This window comes from Chenopodium quinoa, unplaced genomic scaffold (assembly GCF_001683475.1).
Source record: "Chenopodium quinoa cultivar QQ74 unplaced genomic scaffold, ASM168347v1, whole genome shotgun sequence".
Classification (NCBI taxonomy): Eukaryota; Viridiplantae; Streptophyta; class Magnoliopsida; order Caryophyllales; family Amaranthaceae; genus Chenopodium; species Chenopodium quinoa.
The window spans coordinates 6,222,912-6,243,261 of NW_018744693.1; the positions used below are offsets into that span (position 1 = coordinate 6,222,912).

At 32.3% G+C, this 20,350-nt stretch overlaps 2 protein-coding genes across 2 annotated transcripts; both read right to left on the bottom strand.

Moving 5' to 3' along the window:
- Window positions 1-7,152: 7,152 nt before the first annotated feature.
- Window positions 7,153-8,856, bottom strand: LOC110702677 (lipid transfer-like protein VAS). The gene is made up of 2 exons (XM_021880434.1): window positions 7,807-8,856; window positions 7,153-7,522 (listed from the first exon to the last, which is right to left on the bottom strand). The coding sequence occupies exons 1-2, from the start codon at window positions 8,129-8,131 to the stop codon at window positions 7,419-7,421; spliced, it is 429 nt and encodes a 142-aa protein (XP_021736126.1). The 5' UTR covers window positions 8,132-8,856; the 3' UTR covers window positions 7,153-7,418.
- Window positions 8,857-8,986: 130 nt separating this feature from the next.
- On the bottom strand, window positions 8,987-15,719 carry LOC110702676 (potassium transporter 4-like). Its single transcript, XM_021880432.1, has 9 exons — window positions 15,481-15,719; window positions 14,418-14,655; window positions 14,092-14,337; window positions 13,347-13,397; window positions 12,898-13,158; window positions 11,653-11,705; window positions 11,211-11,325; window positions 10,857-11,111; window positions 8,987-10,270 (listed from the first exon to the last, which is right to left on the bottom strand). The coding sequence occupies exons 1-9, from the start codon at window positions 15,523-15,525 to the stop codon at window positions 9,183-9,185; spliced, it is 2,352 nt and encodes a 783-aa protein (XP_021736124.1). The 5' UTR covers window positions 15,526-15,719; the 3' UTR covers window positions 8,987-9,182.
- Between the last annotated feature and the right edge of the window lie 4,631 nt (window positions 15,720-20,350).

The following is a 20,350-nucleotide window of genomic DNA, read 5'->3' on the forward strand; positions in this document are numbered from 1 at the left end:
ATAACTATCAAGCAACATAATAAATAATCAACATCATTAATAACAATAATATCAATCATAATCATAAATTATCATGATCATGTTAAAGCATAGCAAGATCCTAGGCATGATACTAACAAGATTAATAACAAACCCTAGCATGTCACTAAACAATAAAAATCAAAGCTTTAACCCTAACATGATACTAACATGAATAAATATTAGGAAGAACATAGGAAGCATCGTACTTTTAATCATACTTGATATTAAAGTTACCCTAGACATGATACTAGGAATTAAAATAACACTCTAAGCATGATGTCTACATCATAATATCAATAAAACCATTAAAGTACTTACTTGGATGCCTCGTACCTTTTTCTAATAACAAAATACACACGTTAGTAACTTCAAGGAAAATAATAAACAAAACAATTAAATTAAATAATTGAAAGAGAGATTTGGGACCAAACCCTCAGAAATTAAAACCTTTCACGTCTAGGGCGAAGGCAACTTCGAATATGGCTAGGTGTATCTAGATCTAATGAATGCGGAATTTTGTATTTGAGAAAAGGCTAGTTTAGAAAAAGAGAGAGAGAGAGAATAATCGAGAAAATCTTGATGAGAGTTGGTATTGAAAAAAGGGAGATATGACCTCTATTTATAGGAAAGAAGAGAGTCGAAGAATTAAGAAAAGAATCCAAATTCGAATCGAAATAAAACTCGTAGACAACAGTTTTTGCGGATTTTGTTTTTATCATATCTTTTGATCCAGGAATCGGAATAAGATGAATAAGATGTCGTTGGAAATATCTTGAAGTCTACTTTCTAACCCATTAGAATCAGATTAAAATATGTTGTAGAATAAAAGATATGAATGAAATAGTGAGACGGTGTCAGTTTTGGATAGAGTTTGATATCTTATTCATATCTTTTCCGTTATAGCTCGGATTTAATATTATAATATATCATTGGAAAGATAATTCCAAGATCTATCCAACCATATAAAATTTGGATAAAATATATGAGGCATGAAAATAATATCTGACTGTCTTTGAACATGTTTAAATCCGAATAGAATTAGGACTTTAAAAAAGGAAAGTTTTATAAAAAAGGAAAGTTTATATTTAAATCAAATTCCTTAATCTTATGTTTTCAAAAAAGGATAATTAAGATATTTTAGAAACTTATAGAAGATTCTAATCAATCCTAATTATTTTAGGAATAGGATTAAACCTTTGGACCCTCCTCATGATCATTGGGTCGTAGGTAAAATCCGGTTTGGGCCCAGTTTAGTATTTTGGCCATAACTTCCTCATTATCCATCGGAATTGGGCTTATAATATATCGTTGGAAATGTCTTTGCAAGCCCCATCCAACTACACTATTATTGGACCCTTATCATGGACCAAACTAAACTTCAATGGACGTTTTTATAAAATAGAGTGGATTTTCGGAAACAGAAAGAAAGAGTTTTTTAACAAAAACTAACCGCAACACTAGACTTTTCACACTTTCACCTCATTCGATTATGGTTCGACGTGAAAGGTATTCATCACTGGGTTTGGTTTTGGGGAGACACAAATGGGTGTTTACAGAATTGATAAAATGAGTAGTTGTTTGGTTCGCATTAAAAAGTAAAAATGGGGGAAGTGGGAATTCATGGGAATTATGAATTCCCACTTCCCACAAAAAATGGGAAGTAAATTACCTAACCCCCTCCTAAGTAAACCAAAATTCATGGGATTTTCAATTTCCCTTATTGCCAACCAAACACATTTAAGAAAGGAAAAATTGTTCAGAATAATTCGACCTTTGGCTCATCCGCCCAAAATAATCCTACCTTTCGATTATTTTTAAATAATCCGGCCTTTAATGTCAATCCGCTTCAAATGGTTCCAAGTGACCGGTAACCTGTTAAATAGGTATTTTTTTTGGAAAATTTGTCAAAAATAAGCAAACCTTTTAATTAACCCATAGTAAGTTGACCTTTATGGGGTATTTTATTTAAATAAGTCAAATGACCTACATCCTACCAAATAGGTCACTTTTTCCTAATTCTAATTAATTTTTTATTCTTATTTTATAATTGACCATTTATTAAATTGTATTTTTAAAAAAAACCACCACATACCAGCTCTCCACCCCTATCCCCACCAGCCACCAAACAAACCACCTCCCCCTCCGGCCTCCCCGATTCCCTGACCCCTTTGTTCCCCTCTGTAGACACCCAAACATGTCTCCCTTAAACCAAACCCAGTGATGAATACCTTTCATGTCATTTGATTATCGAACGAAATAAAAGTGTGAAAGGTCTAGAGATGTGGATGTTTTTATTAAAATATCTCTCTTTCTGTTTTCAAAATGCACTCTATTTATGAAAATTTCCAATCCAGTTTAATTTAGTCCATGATAATGGTCCAATAATGGTATAGTTGGATTAGTCTCGAAAATACCTTTCCAACAATATATTGTAAGCCCAATTCCAATGAATAATGAGGAAGTTATGGCCAAAATATTAAACTGGGCTCAAAACGGATTTTACCTACAGCCCAATGATCATGTGGAGGGTCCAAAGGTTTAATCCTATTCCTAAACTAATTAGGATTTATTAGAAGCTTCTATGAGTTTCTACAAGATCTTAATTATCCTTTTTGAAAAGATAAAATCAAAGAATTTGAAACTGAATAAAACTTTCTTTTTTTAAGTCCTAATTCTATTCGAATTTAAAGATATTCAAAGACAGTCAAATATTATTTTTGTGCCTCATAATATTTATCCAAATCTTATATTTTTGGATATATCTTGAAATTATCTTTCCAATAATATTAATTCCGAGCTATAACGTAAAAGATATGAATGGAATACAAAACTCTATCCAAATCTGACACCCTTCTACTATTTCAGCCATATCTTTTCATCTAAAAAATATTTTAATATGAATTTAATTGTGTTGGAAATTAGATTTTAAGAGCTTTCCAATGACATATTATATGAATTATTTGGACTTTTGGATCAAAAGATATGATAAAAACAAAATCCGCAAAAAACTGTCACAGCGCCAAACGATAGGTCTGTCGCTTGGCGCTGCTCCTGTCGTCTGGCGCTGACTCTTGTCGTTGACGACAGGAGATCTTTTATTCCGAATGGGACTCGAACTCTTTTCTATCGTATTCCGAGCTATTTTTCCTATAAATAAGGGTCGTATCTCCCCGTTTTAAATCATTCACAATCATCATTCACAAACATTATTCACAATCATTATTCACAACCATCATCTCTCTCTAAAGCTAGAAGATTTCCTTATCTCTCTATTCTTTTTCTAAATCTTCCCTTTCACAAAATTCCACATACATTAGCTCTAGACACACCTAGCCAAGTTCGAGGTTGCCTTCGCCCTAGACTTGAAAGGTTGATCGATAATTTATGAGGGTTTGGTCTCAGACCTTATTACAATTCTTAGATTAGATTTACTGTTTTAGTATTTTATTTTTTTCCCTTGAAGTTACTAACGTGTGTATTTTGTTGTTAGAAAGAGGCACGAGGCATCAAAGTAAATACTTTAATTGTTTTATTGATCTTTTGATATAGAAATCATGCTTAGATTATTTTGTTGATTCCTAGTATCATGTTAGGATGTTATATTGCTTCCTAGTATCATGTTTAGGGTAATAACTAAAATTTCTATTATCATGTATATTATTATATTGCTTCCTATTTCTTTCCTAATATCATGTTAGTGTCATATTAGGGCTAATTGATCTTTATTGTTAAGTGACATGTTAGGATTTGTTATTAATCTTGTTAGTATCATGCCTAGGATTTTGCTATTATTATTAAGTTTTAATATGATTATTATTATGTTGCTTGATATATTATTGTTGTTTCTTGATCACGCCTTTTATGAATGTTTAAAGGGAATTTATACTTGTAATCACGCTTAATAAGATAATTAATAATCTTGTTTAGGCTAATATGATTATAATTCAAGTGATCGCCAATAATAGGTTTATTTGTGCATTAATATTCAATCAACATAGATTAAACATGTTTAGGGTTAATCTAATGATTGTATGTTAGTCAGAAAGCGCACATGAATACGACAAGAATAAAGTAGATGCCTATTATTAGGGCAAGTTCAATCTCTTTTAGGTTGGAGTTGTACCTTCATCCCCAAACTTCCAGTCATGGTTCCAGACCTATTGGAGTTAACGATCTCCTGGATCGTTAAGGGGTGTAACCTTCACCCTGTGAACGGTTTACAAGTTCTTAAAACTTGTTGGCGACTCTTTTACTCTAGCTTCCTTCCCTTTGGACGCCATCATGCTTAAAAGTATGATCACAGTGGGGCTCAAGTGTGGGATACTTGAAATATTCCCTACACCCTCCTTGAGCGCCGGCGAGCCATCCTAACCCGTGCAGAAAGCTTGAAACCCACCTGAACTGCCCTACCTCGAAACTCCATTTTATAGTTACCCATCTGGAAACCACCACATACCTCGATTCCCCACCCTAACCACCGTAATATTACCATATTGACCTTGAAACCCAACCAAACCTACCTCGAAACCCAACACCCACCTCGTTGTTGTTGTTATGCAAATTTGTGACTTCGATTATGGAGATGTGATGCAATTTTTGGTGATGGGAAAAGCAAAGGATAGTAGATTCGGCGGGGATTTTGAGGGTGGAGGTAGGAGGGATGGTGATATCGTAGTGGGGATGGGAGGTGGAGGTATTTCATGCTCTGGGTGGTTCGACGATGGTCGACGGGATAAGGGCAAAGAGGGGTGCTAGCTTTAGTAGTGGGGGGTATCTAAAAATTAAGGGTTTATTTTTATCTTGAAAAAATGTTTTTTTTTAATTATTTTTTTTATTTCAAAAATTAATTAAAATAATAAATTTAATTAAATTTTTAAAAATTGGCGAACTACACAATGACATGTGGCATAAGCAATTCAAACAACTGGTTACACTTAAAAGAAACCGGTCATGACTTATTTAGAGAAAATACCCTATAAAGGTCAACTTACTCTGGGTTAATCAAAATGTTTGCTTATTTTGGGAAGACCGAGCAAAGCTTTGCTTATACTTAACAAATTTTCCTTTTTTTTTTGTTGAAACTACAAAGTGTCACTCTATGATTTGTCTAAAATCTTAAATTAAAACAATTGAATTAAAAAAAATAAACAAACTTCCCCGGCCACCAGTAATTGCAACCCCAACCACCGCCAAATTGCAGCCCAGCCACTGGCAAATTGAAGAGCTAGCCACTGCCGTCGAATTGCAGCCTCAACCACCATAGTTGATTTGCAGCCCCAGCCACCATAACGTCGTCGCTATTGTGGGTTTGTTCGCTCTACAATTCACACCCGAAATCTAGGTGGGGGAAGGTGAGGGAGGACGAACTAGAGGCAGGGGAAGGTGAGAAAGGATGAACTAGAGGCGAAGGAAGGGGAGGGAAACCGGTATCAGGATTGGGGAAGAAGGGGGGCCGAGATCGGGATGGGAAAGGGGATTTCGACGGTGGGAGTAATTTAAGTAGGATTTCGTGGGAGAGGGAAGGGATTGGTGGTTCGAGGGAAAGAGCGACGACGCCGGGGGTTAGAGGGCGACGGCGTTGGGGAAGGGATCACCGACGGCCGGATCTGCGGCGGGTGGGGAGATAGGCAGATTGGCCGGCGGGGATGGGCAGAGGTGGCTGATGGTTTTTTCAATAATTAATTTTTTAAAACTTTTTTCTTTAAGAATATTTAACTTAATTTTTAACTTTTTTTGGCCAATCATAGGCCGACACATGTCATCTAAATTGTTATAACAAGTTAGGTAACCGATTAGGACCATTTAAAGCGGATTGACAGTAAAAGTCGGATTATTTCAAAATAATCGAAAGGTGGGATTATTTTGGGCAAATGAGCCAAAGGTCGGATTATTTCGGGCAATTTTTCTTATAAGAAATTCCTTGGAATTTTATTAAGGAATTAGCTTCCCATGAATTATAAATTCCTATGGAAATTAAATTCCCACATCAACCAAACAACACCTGAAATTCCAACAGATATTGAACCCAATTGCAGTCAAATATGCTAATTCTAGTCCACATTCTCATGGTATAATCAACAAGCCATGACACTAACAACCATTGGTTGTTTAATATCCTATTCATGCTAGAGAATAAACCACCGCCAATTAATAATACAATCATTATCAATTTTATCCCAATTTATTTTAAATTAATTATTAGGATTCACCACACCCCTAGCTACAAATCTACTCACTAATTTCTTTGAAATGAAAAGCTTAGAGAACTAAATCAAATTTTTTTTTTTACCCGAGTTTACCATAATGTGCATAGAACACCCGAGTGTTGAAACCACTAATTAATTGTTCACAAAAATTTATTAAAATCCGATGTACAATATCATTATTGTAAATCGGCTTGCTCGCACTAAAAACTTTATTCATCTTCCGTTCATTCCGCTCTATTTCCCTCTCTTTCTCTCTCTATAATGCTATAATATCTGCAATGGCAACCAACAAACGTCTTAATTAATCTTTCTACATCTTCTTCTTCCGACGATAATGGCGACGATTCCACATCTACTCCATCGTCTAGGTATAGCAATATTATTTATTTTTTTTTTTTTTTTTTTTTTGAAAATGATAAATTATTTGCTAAATTTGAAGATCTTTGTGAAATTTATTGAATTTGATTGATTTTTGCTGAAAATTTGGAAGAATGAAAAGTTTGAATTTGATTTAGTGGAGATGAATGTGAGTTGATTGATGATGACAATGCATGGAACTGAAGGTGATCTCTATAATTGATTTGTTTGAGTGGGATTGTAGTGTTTTTTCATGACTATTGCTAATTTTGTGTTTATTTTTGTTGATTTTGATACGAAGTACTCTGTTTTGCATATGTAACTTAATTACTTTTGTAAACAAAAAAGGTCAGTTTTGTGAAAAAAAAGTCGCTTTTGTGAAAAAAAGGGTTACTTTTGTGAAATATGGGTCACTTTTGTAAAAGAAAAATGGTCACTTTTGTACAAAAAAAAAAAAGGGTCACTTTTCGCAAAATGTTAGATATACAACAAAATTATTGTCAACCAGGGGCATACAAAAGTTTTTGTTAATTGTTTAACTACTTCACACTATTGTAAATTTATGAAAAAAATAGTTTATCAACATCCAAATGCGTTTAATTATGATAACATTACAATATCCAAAGCAATATAACAATGATAACACTACAATATCCAAAACAATATACTACGTAACAATAATAATGTTACAATATAGAAAAAAAAAAGAAAAAAAAAACATCAAAGTTAACAAATTTGGACCAGAAAATAAGTAGCTGAATACAATATACTTCGAATCAGTGTGTACGTACAAACTTTTCACAATGTCATACATAGAATAAATAAATATTTGATCTAAATTACAATTATCATCAATAACACTCCTAAAATTACCGGTATAAAAGATGGGAATGAGTTAATTGCAGAGTTTTGAACAGAGTTTCTTGAGCCTGATACACCTATAAAAACACCCAAAAATAACACATCATATATCAATACATTTGAACTCACTTCCCAGTTTATACAGGAATTATCAATACTTGGTACTGAGTAATAAACACATATAATTCCGGACTAGAAAAAAGGTAATAAATCAACTACAATAATTATTTTTCAAGTAAAATTTATTTTGGAAAACCGCAAAAAGGTTATTAATAGATAAAAACTATCAAAATCACAACATAAAAAAGGAACATCATATGAAAATAACATCATAAGTATAGTGAGGAGGATTTAGAAGTACCTTTAAGGCAGGCAATCGGGTTAACACGAAGCCCACATCTTTCGGGTAACATCTCAACCTGAGATATATTAATGCCTAGGAGCTGAGCTTGGAAAGTACCTTGGGTACTTATCATACTGCACAAGCACTGTTGGTTAGTCTGAATAACTTCTTTCAAAGGGTCACAGCAAGACCTGGGTGGACCACGAGTGCTGTTCAAGTAGTTCATGCAAGGGGTTAGGCTGTTTACACACGACGATCCACCTTGAGCTGTCAATGATGGAATATTACTAGCCAGGATCACTAGTACTACTAGAAAAACCAAAGGGCTAGCTTTATGTTCCATTCTTGATTGATGAGTTTTCCGCCTTTGTAAAAAGAAAGTTTACTTAATACTTCGCAAGTATGTGATCTGTTGTGAAAAAGCTGTGTCGAGATGAATGTATATATTGAGTGTAGTATGTTTAAGGTTGTTGATCAAACTTTTATCGATTATTTTGAGTAATTTACTGGTTAACAAGATGTAACAGGTAAGGGTTGACATCATTAAAATAGAGGAAAAATTTGTGTTCCATTTTGGAGGTAAAGCTAAAGACCGAATATTCAAAATGCAGATTTAGCTGCTCAACAACCCCCTGTTTTCATAAGGTTGCTTACCTCATAAGGTGCCTAGTTATTTGATTACTGTTGCTGTGAGGAGATTAAGCCACTGAATAAGACATCTATTTTTTTTCCCTTTTTTTCTTATTCTTTTTTTGGTGCATAGGTAGAAAATGTTGACACTGGTTTCAATCCCAAATCTCGGTTTGAACTCCTTTGGGACATATACTTGATTATTTGTTCGTCAACCAGATTACCTGAACTGATAATCAAAATGTTGGTCTTTCTTCAGAATAACCGTGTTTACATACATACTAGTCAAACATACACGACTAAATTGACCCGAATGATCCGATACAGGCCTTGATTGCAAAACTAGATGTCCCAACACATTGACCCATCCAGCCAACTTATAAAGATCTACAATAGTGCCCAACTATAATTGTTGCTCATGGGAAAAAAAAAAAAAAAAAAAAAAAAAAAAAAAAAGACCAACAACAACAATTATAGCAGTGAAACTAAAGAATTCTAAAACAAACACAAAAGCAGTATATTAAGATAGGTATTCTTGATTTGCATCAAAAAAAAAAAAAAAAAAAAAAAAAAAAAGATATGTAATCTTGATCGAATAACAAAATACCTACAAAACTTTGTTAAAAATATTTTTTATTGATCTGTACACCCTTTCCCCCACCCAACCTCTAATCACTGTTTTCCTTCTTTGCCCCTCCCAACCTCTAATCACTGTTCAGGAAAAATGCATTACTTTACAGCAATTTTCTCAATAAAATATAATGCTAGACATAGTATATCATCCCAACTTCAATGAGGCTTATGTGAGGTATGTTGAGAGCGACAGAAGGACCACGACAATTCTTCCTGAGAAACGAATATCCAATATCAATACCAAGCTTTTTCAAGAAAGAAGAGGACCTTCGAGCCTTAACATAGGAATGCCCCATAACGTATGCAACCCCAGCCTCCTTTGCCTCAATCAAGTCCAAAAGCTCTTCTCTAACATCCGGATCCATTGCAGGATTTTGTGGCAGCTGAAATCTCACATGACGCCTCCTGATCTGCTGAACACTCTCGTCATCGTACACATATCTTAAACTCTGAAGTGTCAGAGACCTGCTACTATGAGTAATTTCATTGATATCCTGATCATCATGCTCGGATACAACTAAGCTTGAGTTTGATTGAACAGTTCGAGTGCTTATCACAGCCATCCTACCATCAATGGAGGAACTGTCGGAGCCAGAAAACTGAGGCTCCACAGCTTCCATCTGAATGAATTCTGCAATGCTTTTGATAAGCAAGTCCTCAAACTCCCCGTCATCTCGAGGAATATCCTTGTATCCATATCGAACTATACAGCGATACATGCGATATGGTCTAGGACATATGCGGCCAATGAGAAAACGCTCTTCTGGAGAAACATATGGGACCGGCACTGACTTAACACAAACAAAAACCAAGACCTTGTGAAAGGCAGGTAGATTAGTCACAAAGTGAGAGAAGATAGCAGGAACTCCCACTGCAAGTTCAGAGTAAATCAAACCAATGCCAGGTACACGTACTATACCAAGACTGGGACCCAGGCCAAGTATCCATTTCAATGAGACCTTGTTATGAAGGTCAAAATTGTACTTCTTGCGGGTTCCATAGTGCCAGACATACATCACAAGCACGATTACAAGAGATAACATTATGGGAACCCAACCCCCTTGTGGTACTTTGATAAATGCTGAAGACAAATACACAGCCTCGATAAAACCAAAAAACAGAAGAAACGGAATAGCAAAAGCTCCTCGTTGCCACACAAAGGTCAAAACAAGTGCCATAAGGCAAGTTGTGATGAGCATGACTGATATGCAAGCAAGACCTGGATACAAGAAACTAGGAGTTAGGATGATACAGCCAAAGTCCAAACGAGGACTTATTACAATGCACCTAAAAAGTCAGAAATCTTTAACTTATAAAAACTACTCTCTATGATTATTTATATACTATCCCATAGTAGGAAATAAGTCAATAAGTATTTATAGTAATTTCATACAAACTGCGCCGAACACTGTTCAAGCCAAATTCACCAGGTACAAGAAAATCATCACTATTATTGGCTAAGAAATGTGAAAGTCTAGTCAAAATTCACTCCAACTGATCAAAGCAGTAGCACTGACCGCCCACTTTAAATTTCTTAACATGCAGAGTTGTAGGAAAATGAACAAAAAAAAACTTTCACCAGATTCCCTCTAACACTTGAGCATGTTATCAACAGACAACAAACCAATATGAAATTTTATACATTTTTTATGGAACGGAAATATCCCCCTAAACACTTACTACTATGGACATCAAGTCTAAACTAATTTGACAGCAGTAACTCAATATCAAATATTGATCCATACACAATTGCACATACATAGAGCACTGAAGCCACAAACAGGAGGCAAGTTGAATGAGCTTACCGTATGCATTACCAATCAATGTAGTATCACGAAAGCCAATAGTTACAGCAAGAGTAAGGATCATGAGAATCCAGTTTATTTCGGGAATGTATATTTGGCCATATATATGTTTTGATGTATGAACAACTTTCACTCTTGGGAAGCATCCTAGAGAATGACATTGTTTGACAATGGAGAATGTTGCAGTGATGACAGCCTGACTTCCAACAATTGCGGCAAGAGTCGCAATAACAAACACGGGCCAAAATACAGAATCTGTTTGACAAGATGACCAGGTAATGAATTTCCAAGCAGTAATTTAGCAGTGGTACAGAGGTAAAACAAACCAAGTTTAGTGGCAATAGGAAAGCTTACTAGGTATAGAATCATAGAAACAGTGATCAATATGGGTGGTGTTCATAGACAGATATGCAGCCTGACCCATGTACTGAACCACAAGACAAGGATATATGACACATGCGAAAACGAGCTGCAAAATAGCAATACTGGATTAGGTCACTTACATGTAAAGTAGCAATACGGAAATGTTGAACGGATGCAGAGATAAAATGTGGTTCACCCAGATAACTAGATGTCAATAGCTCAATCCCATAGATAAGAAAATGGTATGTTCCCAGAGGACTGAAAATTCATTGTTCCATTCATTTTATTCGCTTATTCTGTCAAGTGTCAACCGTGCTTTGGTTCCTAGGTATCTAGATTGGGCGATTGTGTTGGGTCTTGAAACCTAGTCCTAAACTGAAAAGGACAGTCTTATGGATGCAACTTCTAGACAACATGACCTACGATAACATACCTTTATGGAGAAGGCTGTAAAGTGACCAATATCTGCAAACATAGCTTCTGTACCTGCAACAACCCAAAGCATAGCTGTCAATAAAAATGGACCCCAAAAGATCAAACACAAACAGCAAATTGCATTAGGTTCCCTTTCTGTTCTCCATTTTCCACTTGTTTCCAGGTGCTTATTGAAGGAAAATTAGCCTAAATACATACATGGAAAAGGAAAAAAAAAAATACAAACTAACAAAAATACAAAACGTAACAAAACTTGAAGAACATAAAAAGCATCAACAAAATATGCCAATATTCCTTCTGTCCAAGAAAGACCATTTAATTGTGTAGCTATAGCCCTATAGGAATCTATTACCCCTTGGAGTAGTATTAATGGTTGTCAGACCCTTGTTTATTTTAGAGAAATGCGAGGAAAAATTTTACACATGTCAAGCTCAAAAATCTCCCCAAAATCTACATCTCTTTTGGCTAATGTTATCACTCCTAAATATCAATAACCTTGTCACAAAGGAAAAAATTCAATGTCTCTTAGATTGATCAAGCATATACTTCCTCCATTTTCTTCTATTTGCAACACACCTTCATGGCACGCACTTTGAGGGAAATATTAGGTAATGTAACGGACAAATCAATCAAAATAATTTATAAACGTAGTAATTAACCCTTCTCTATTCCGGGTGTTGGAATAATTTTAATAAATTTGCTTATTTACCTACTTTAATTGACTCCTGAAAAAGCATGTCCAAAGGTTGTGTTGCAAATAAAAGAAAACATAGGAAGTATATGAAATAGTATCTGTATACATCCAAGAAGAAAAACCAGAAATTCCATCAAAGTTCAAGAAATTAACCAACTTCTCTAAGATAGAATGTGGAAAAAGTCCTGCTTCTGGGAGAACTGACATCAACATTCACGCATCTACAAACATAATGCTAGCTGTTAAGAGATTATACTCCTTTCTTAATAAAACAAAGAAGTAAGTGCAGTAATGCCTCTTCTTCAACAACTTCTTCCTTTTTTTCTTGTCTCTCTTCTCTTTTTCATAATTTAAGAGGGGGTTAAGCATTAGAGCAGGAAACCTGCAAAGCTTTCACATAAACCCTTACATGGAACCAAAAAAAGAATAACATAAAAAAAAATTAATTAAAAAAACAAAAGAAGAAAAATAAAAGATGATTCGAGTCCTATACAGTCAATACAGAGATTCAACAAAACAGCAAAAAGAAAATTATACCGCCCCACATACCTGTTGTGCAAAGAAGTATTCCTCCAAGAGAAATCCAGCCATCTTTTCCAGTTTCCTTGAAGTACTTGATGATATAATGTGGAGAAAATGCATGAACTATTTTTGGGTTCCAATATACTGTGTTGTACAGACCAATTCCGAATATTGAGAATAGCCAAATTAAGACAATTGGAGCAAACAAAAATGCCACCTTGTGGGTACCACAGTGTTGAAGAGCAAACAGGCCCACCAAAATTACAGAGGCAAGCAACATAAGTACACCTACAACAACAGATGTTGAAAATTAGGAAGAAATATACTCCACAAAATTGTAAAAAAAGACAAAGAGATCAAGCATAGGTTTTTTTGGATGCTCCAACATGAGCTGCATAACTAAGAATGCCCCTAACGAATAAATCAAACAAGATCAGCAGCATTTACAAAGAATAGAGGTCAGTACAGCGACTAACCCTCATTTAGTTTCGTTTCAGCAACTTGAAGCCCTGAAACTGATGATAAAACTGCAAAGAAAGAAAAGAAGATACTTTATAGTACTCCAAATTCGCATTAATATTCAACATATACTCTTTTCTTTTTCATAACTTCAGAGCTACGACTTGGTACATAAGTAAAAGACTACAAATAAAACTACGAAGTCCATAACATACATAAACGTGCAGTATCGATAACATGCTACACTATTATGAAATCAGGGTCGGGAAGATAAAGGTTACGCAACTAACAGAGAGACTGCTTTCAAGACTCCATGACCTCATAACAGAATAGGAAAACTGTATGATTGTGCAAAGGAGATAAAGTAATTATAGATGCTTATTCTTTTCAAATATAAATTGAAAAACAACATTGCAATCGAGCACACACAAAGCTTGCTCAATTTTCAATATGTTATGCAAAATATTATACAAATGAACAAATCAAACTAAGATATCTCGAATAATTATTGCAACGAGAAATACTGTAGTGTTTGCCGAATTTAAAAATAAATAAATAACAAACGAGGGCCTAGACTAGATGCTTATAAAAAGTACAGTTACAAACAGCATTTCATATATGTCTATTGAAACTGTTAAATCAGTAGCTGTTAATTAGCCCTCGTATAAGCTGCAAATTATTATCCAAAACATACAAATTCAATATTTTAGCAAGTAGATAGACAAATGTATTCAATAACAGCTCACAAATATTCCAATGCACCTGAAATAGCAGGTGTCAAAACACCATCTCCAATGACCATGCCCGCGCCAATCAACACAAAAACTAGTAAGGCTGTGCGCAGCTTTTTGTGTTTATCAAGGAATCTCTTTAGAGGAGAGCTGGTAGCAACTGGTGTTGAATAGCCATATTTATAGGTCGACAGCTCCTCATCTGCAGCCTGTTGATTTGGAAGCAAGCTGAATTTTGCATGTCTGCAAAGGAGGGAGTATAGAGCGAAAGTCCCACCTATAATAACATAAAGTAAAGTCTAGAAAACAGAATTGAGTAAAACAAATCCAATATAAGACATACAAACAGAAGCCAACCTTCCCCACTATCATCTGCACTTAATACAAAGAAGACATATTTGAGCAACGGAATCAGCGTTAGTGTCCAGAACACTAAGGAAAATGCACCAAATACAGAATCCTCGCTGATAGGCATCCTCCTCCCTTTAAAAGTGCTTGTATAAACATAGAGTGGTGAAGTACTCAAATCCCCATAAACAACACCAACACTTTGATAAGCCAATAGCAGGGTCCTGGACAAGTTTACCCAAGATAACTGTACGCCGATGTAGAATTTAATCAGACATTGAATTATAACAAGATACTCTCTATAGTCTATACAAGAATAATAAGCTTCTCTATTTCACAAAAGTCCATATATAATGAACTTTCATTTATAAGCGAAACGTCAACATATAAAGAACTAACTCTTGAAGAACTACAAACATTTTCGAGAGGCAAAATGAAACCAAATATCAATAAGTGCTCCTAATCTAAGTAGATGAAAATAGTCAATGGATTCGTTGGGGAAAAACGATGCTGCAAAATTAGTAGACTCCATCCCAGGGGTTGTATCTTTTGATTCAGCAACATCAACAATAATTGCATTAGTCAATACTCTTCAACAATGTCTTTTAACTTTATAATTTCGTCAAAGTACTGTGATAAAGTTAAAATTTGTTCAAAACCCAGTCTTCAGGTCACAAACATTTGTATAAAATCCAGTCTTTTTTTGATGGGTCGATTTGATTTTTGCCAGGTCATAGTCGATGAAATCAATTTAAATTCAACCATTCAACTCAATAATTCAATAATCAAACCCATTCAATCCGATCAGATAAACTTTGTTATCAAGTCAAATCCTGATTGAAACCCCAGAAAAATAATTCTTCAAATGCCATAAAAATCAAAATGATTCAAAATTCAATCCCCACAATTCACTCTAATCATAGTAGATTACTCCAACAATACATAGAATTCAAAATTATTACACCACTCATAATTTTATATCAAAAATCTCATCCATTCATAATTCAACAGAAACAATCCATAATCATTTGCGACGAATTAAAATTCAAATAAAAAGAAGATGAAAAACAACCTTGGAAGAGGTTCTAGATGGAGAAATCCCAGGTTCCGACTCCATTGTAGCCAATCTGAACTGTTTCTCTCTCCTCTGTTTCTCTCTCTACCTTAAGTTTAAGTTAATTACAGTATAGCAAAGTGTAATAAAACCGAAGAAAACAATGAACTAAAAGTGCTCACTATTTATTGAAATTAATTAATTATTTAATCAATTAAATTACTACGAGTACTGTATTACGGAGTATGTTGTTTTTATTTTAGGGTTTTAAAACAAATTAAACAAAAATTTGTTTGCATTTTTTAAAATTAATGATCCTATTGGGCGGAAGAGGGGGAGTATATTGGCCACAATTAATGACGTCAGCAAAAGGTAATAAATTTACTTTAAACAACACGAGTCTTACGCGTGGTGGCGTATGGTAGAATACGACGTCGTGTTTGTTTGTTATGTGACGGGTCCCACTTTAAGTGACGATCTTGGTTTATTGCTGAACTTTTCTACTCCTCCAGCAAAAATAAGTGAGTTTTCAATTTCATGAAAAGGTTGTTTAAGAATAATTGAAAAGCATTATTCGTTTTTTTTTAAAAGAATCTTTTATTTGAAAGAGGAAATTTTGACTTTACATATTCATAAATTTATGTATCTAAAAAAATGTTTATGTGAAATATGAAAAATTAATCTCGACATGTAATTTTTTTTATTTTTTTTAATAGATGTAATTTTAATATACTTATTCAAATTTTATAAGTGTCTTGATGTTGCTTTTCTATCATTTACAATTTCACATATGCTAGGTTAAACTCCGTGCAATGCACGGATGTTGAATAACTATAATAAAAAAAATTGTTTAAAAAGTAATGAATTGACCTAGTATTTTTTTTTTTTTTTTTTTTGAAAGAAATCGACCTAGTATTAAACCACATGAAATATATTAAAACAATAAAAAAAAAAAAAACTTGTAAGAGAAAATATTTAAATACGGAGTATGTAATAATTATAATATGCAAGTTGATATTTTAAGAAATTTACTTTAGATTTTATACAAAGTAACAAAACTAAAATCATAATCTAGATGCAAACTTTATTTTTATATTTAAAAATGATTTATAATTAGTATATGATCAATCACTTATATCCATCTTCAAGATGGTATCATTTAAAAATATTTAAATAATATGCATGTGGCCACTTCTATTAAGTAAATAGTTAATATTTGAGTTAATGTATATTCCAAACTGATCATCAATATATTTTATTATTTATATGCAAGAATTACATACAATCTCCCCCTAATCCTTGCATATGGGGGTATGGAATTAATCAATCCAACAACCTTTAAAATCCTTTGGCAATGTCATGTATCAAGTGATGTATCAAGTAACGTGTTCCTTTTAGCAAAAACATGCTTATATAAAATTATACTTATAGAACACTTATCATGTTCCTCATGCCCAATTACATTCATCTTAAAAAAAACGAAACATCTTATATTTATGGGATTCTTGGTCCAATAGTTAATATGTAATCATCTTTACAATTCTAATTAAGCTTTTCAATGATTTGTAATTACGAAAACATAATGAAAATATGCTTCCTTTTAATCACATGAACTCTCATTCACTTATGGAGTGAATAAATATAGTAATTTATGCATCTTCAATACTCACTTAGAGTTCAATACCTAAAATACATTCAAAACCTTTGGTAAATTCTTTCTCATGGAATTGTGTCTATATATAGACGCATTAGTATCATGGATGCTTTTTAGCAACATACTTTATTAGAAAGAAACTAATAGAATTTTCTATGTCATATACGTATCTTTATATCATTTTTAGGTTTTAAAACCTTTAAAAATTAAGGAACTTCATGTCCATATATATGTGTAAGTATTTCATGTTTAATTTATTCATTATTCTTATAATCCAATTCAACTTCATGTATATAGGTATATAAACAAAATCAATCATACGCAAATTAACATTAACACATTCACGTTAGTGGAAAACCACATGGTTCATATCATACTTGAAATATAAAAACATAATTCAATACATAAATTATAAATTGTTTCACATGTGCCTTAGGCTTACCACAAACAAATTATATGTGTAAATAATTGCTAAATCAAAACATTTATATTTGCTATGAAGCATAGAGAAATAACCAAACTCATTTACGGATAGGAAAAGTAATACCAAAATTTAGCAAATATATGTAATACAAGTTCATAAAAACCATACGTTCATACAAAACAAAACTACTAATTAATTATTTTCTGCATCAAATCCAACTATTTCCAAATTGCTCATTGAACTCTAGGAATAATAAAAATACGAAAATTTGGGAAACAATATAAACATATTATGTAAAGGTTTAAAATTAACAATAACAGGATAGTTGAGAATGAACTTTCCTGATATCAAAATCTTTCCCACTATAAAAACCAGCCTTATCGTCAAATTCATGTTGTCAACGTCATCGGCTAGCCTGTAACTCATGAAAATGTCAAAGAAAAGAAAATAAAGTATAGCTATAATTCAAGATAAACAAACCAATGCAATCGAAAAATAATATGAGTAATTCTTTGTAACCAAATTATTAATACCGTGAGACTCCTTGTACTAGTCCCAAATTAATTAATGAGGATTGGGAATGATATGACATTCTTGAATCGTGTGATTTCATTATTAGAAGATCAAAACCCATGATTAAGATCAATCTCCTTCTAATTCAGTATACAACGAATTAATCATTAACCTAAGAAATCAACAATAAAATTTACAACCTAAGAAATCAACAATAAAATTTACATATTGATTAGAGCTTTGGTGCTGATAACGTGTTGTAAAATAAGAAGAAAGATAAGAGAGATTGATAGAGAATATATCAGTGTATTTCTATTCCATATAATGGGGTTATATATATATATATATATATATACAAACAATATAACTAGGGTTTGCTTAGATAACAATAAACTCTAGTTCTAGAACATTCCGAAATGATAAAGAAGGATAATGGATATCCATACAATATTTCATAACAAGAAAGTAATTTTGGCTGAATTATTTTTAATACGGAGTAATATATTACCAAGTATCCCCTTAGATTAACTTTTTTTTTTTTTTAAAAAAAAAACCTTAGATTAACTTTTAGTAGTATGTAATAGATAATTTTTTTTTTTTAAAAAAAATAAATCTAGTGCACAATAAGTACTACCTCCGTTAACTATTATTTGCAACAAATGGGTATTATTTGTGAGATATAAAATATTCTTTTGTTGCAAATAATATTTAGGAGATAGTATATAACTTTAGCATTCTATGATTTCCAACAATGATTATTCAAAGATGATTATAACTTACAAAAAGTGATTATATCAAATCAAGATGATTATAACTACAAAAAGTATGCTCTATCGTTCCCTCAGAAGAAGAAAAAAAAAAGTGTTTTTTTTTTTTTTTTTTTTTTTTTTTTTTTTTTTGTACTCCATAAAAGGCGTGTGATGGGTTCAAACCACATTGATTCCATACAAGTTGTTTCAATATATATCACATTATCACCTTGATCAATGTTTTATACATAAGGTTAATCTTGCATAAATTTAATTTGATTATATAGACTTTCGTTAACTTATTGTAATTAATACATATTAAAGTTACCTTAAAGTTTTTAAAGTTACCTTTATAAACTATAAAAACAATCACTTTTTTAACATAAACTTTACTATTAATCATATTAGTATTTATATTTATATTACAATAATATTAAAAAAAAATTATTAAACACATAAATAATTGAACATTACCCTTAACTATCTGCAATTACATAAAAAAATGTTGAAATTACCTTCATACGAACTTTTTTTCAATAAAATTAACAAAACTTCATCTTATAGAATATTTAGGCTCTGTACACTTCACTTTATTTTTGCTGAACTGAAATTTTTTTTAGTGAACTGAAATTCTTTTTGCTGAACTTAAATCATTTATAAGTGAAATTAATTATGTTGAACTAAAATTGATTTTATGTAACATAATTATTTTTTTACTGATACTATGTTATAAATCATTAAATCTTTGATAAAGTTAATGATATAATTGAACTAAAATTAATTTTATTTAATTGAAATTAATTTTTCTAAATTGGTTTTTTTTTAACTGAATAGAAATTATTTAACTGAAAATTATTTTTTTAAGGTGAACTGAATAGGGTCTTAGCTTATTGTTAATTAACAATCATACTTCAATTGTTCAAATATTAACTTATTAATTCATACTTAATTATAATCAAAGATTTTAGTATTCAAAATTTTGCATTGCAATGAATATATGTGTAAATTAAATGGGACACATAAGAAAATACATATCAAACTTTGATTATATATTGTTTTTTTGATGCAAACATTGGTTTATATATTTATCTTACTTAACTGAAGATATGCTTCTCATTCTTAAGTGTATCGTGATTGATTTTATGTTTTTTTTTAAAAAAAATAAAAAAAATAAAAAAAAACAAATCAATGGACAAACAAGAACGACAAGAGGGAGTATTATTGGATTTTTTTTATTGTTATTATAAATTATATTATCTACCAAACAATTCCAAGTGGGTATTTCTCAGACACGTCCTCCACTTAACAATGCCCATATATGAAAATGATAGGTTCATTTATAATATATATACTACGTATATACAATGTGTACTTAATAATTGTTAAGCTTGTCTTTTGTCAAAGGAAATTCATAAATAGAGTTGCACGACAATTGAAGTATGATTGATAATATATGTAATAATATCCTCCTTCAATTCATTGACTAAATTATTATATTTGTCTTCACCAAATATATATATATATATATATATATATATATATATATAT

Excerpts from the sequence above, each read along its gene's own strand:
- LOC110702677 (XM_021880434.1), bottom strand. The coding sequence starts at position 8,131 with ATGGAACATAAAGCTAGCCCTTTGGTTTTTCTAGTAGTACTAGTGATC. Across the intron at positions 7,523-7,806 it reads CCCGATTGCCTGCCTTAAAG|GTGTATCAGGCTCAAGAAAC; the intron begins GTACTTCTAAAT and ends GTGTTTTTATAG.
- LOC110702676 (XM_021880432.1), bottom strand. The coding sequence starts at position 15,525 with ATGGAGTCGGAACCTGGGATTTCTCCATCTAGAACCTCTTCCAAG. Across the intron at positions 14,656-15,480 it reads CATCTAGAACCTCTTCCAAG|TTATCTTGGGTAAACTTGTC; the intron begins GTTGTTTTTCAT and ends ATCGGCGTACAG. Across the intron at positions 11,706-12,897 it reads AATACTTCTTTGCACAACAG|GTACAGAAGCTATGTTTGCA; the intron begins GTATGTGGGGCG and ends GGGTTGTTGCAG.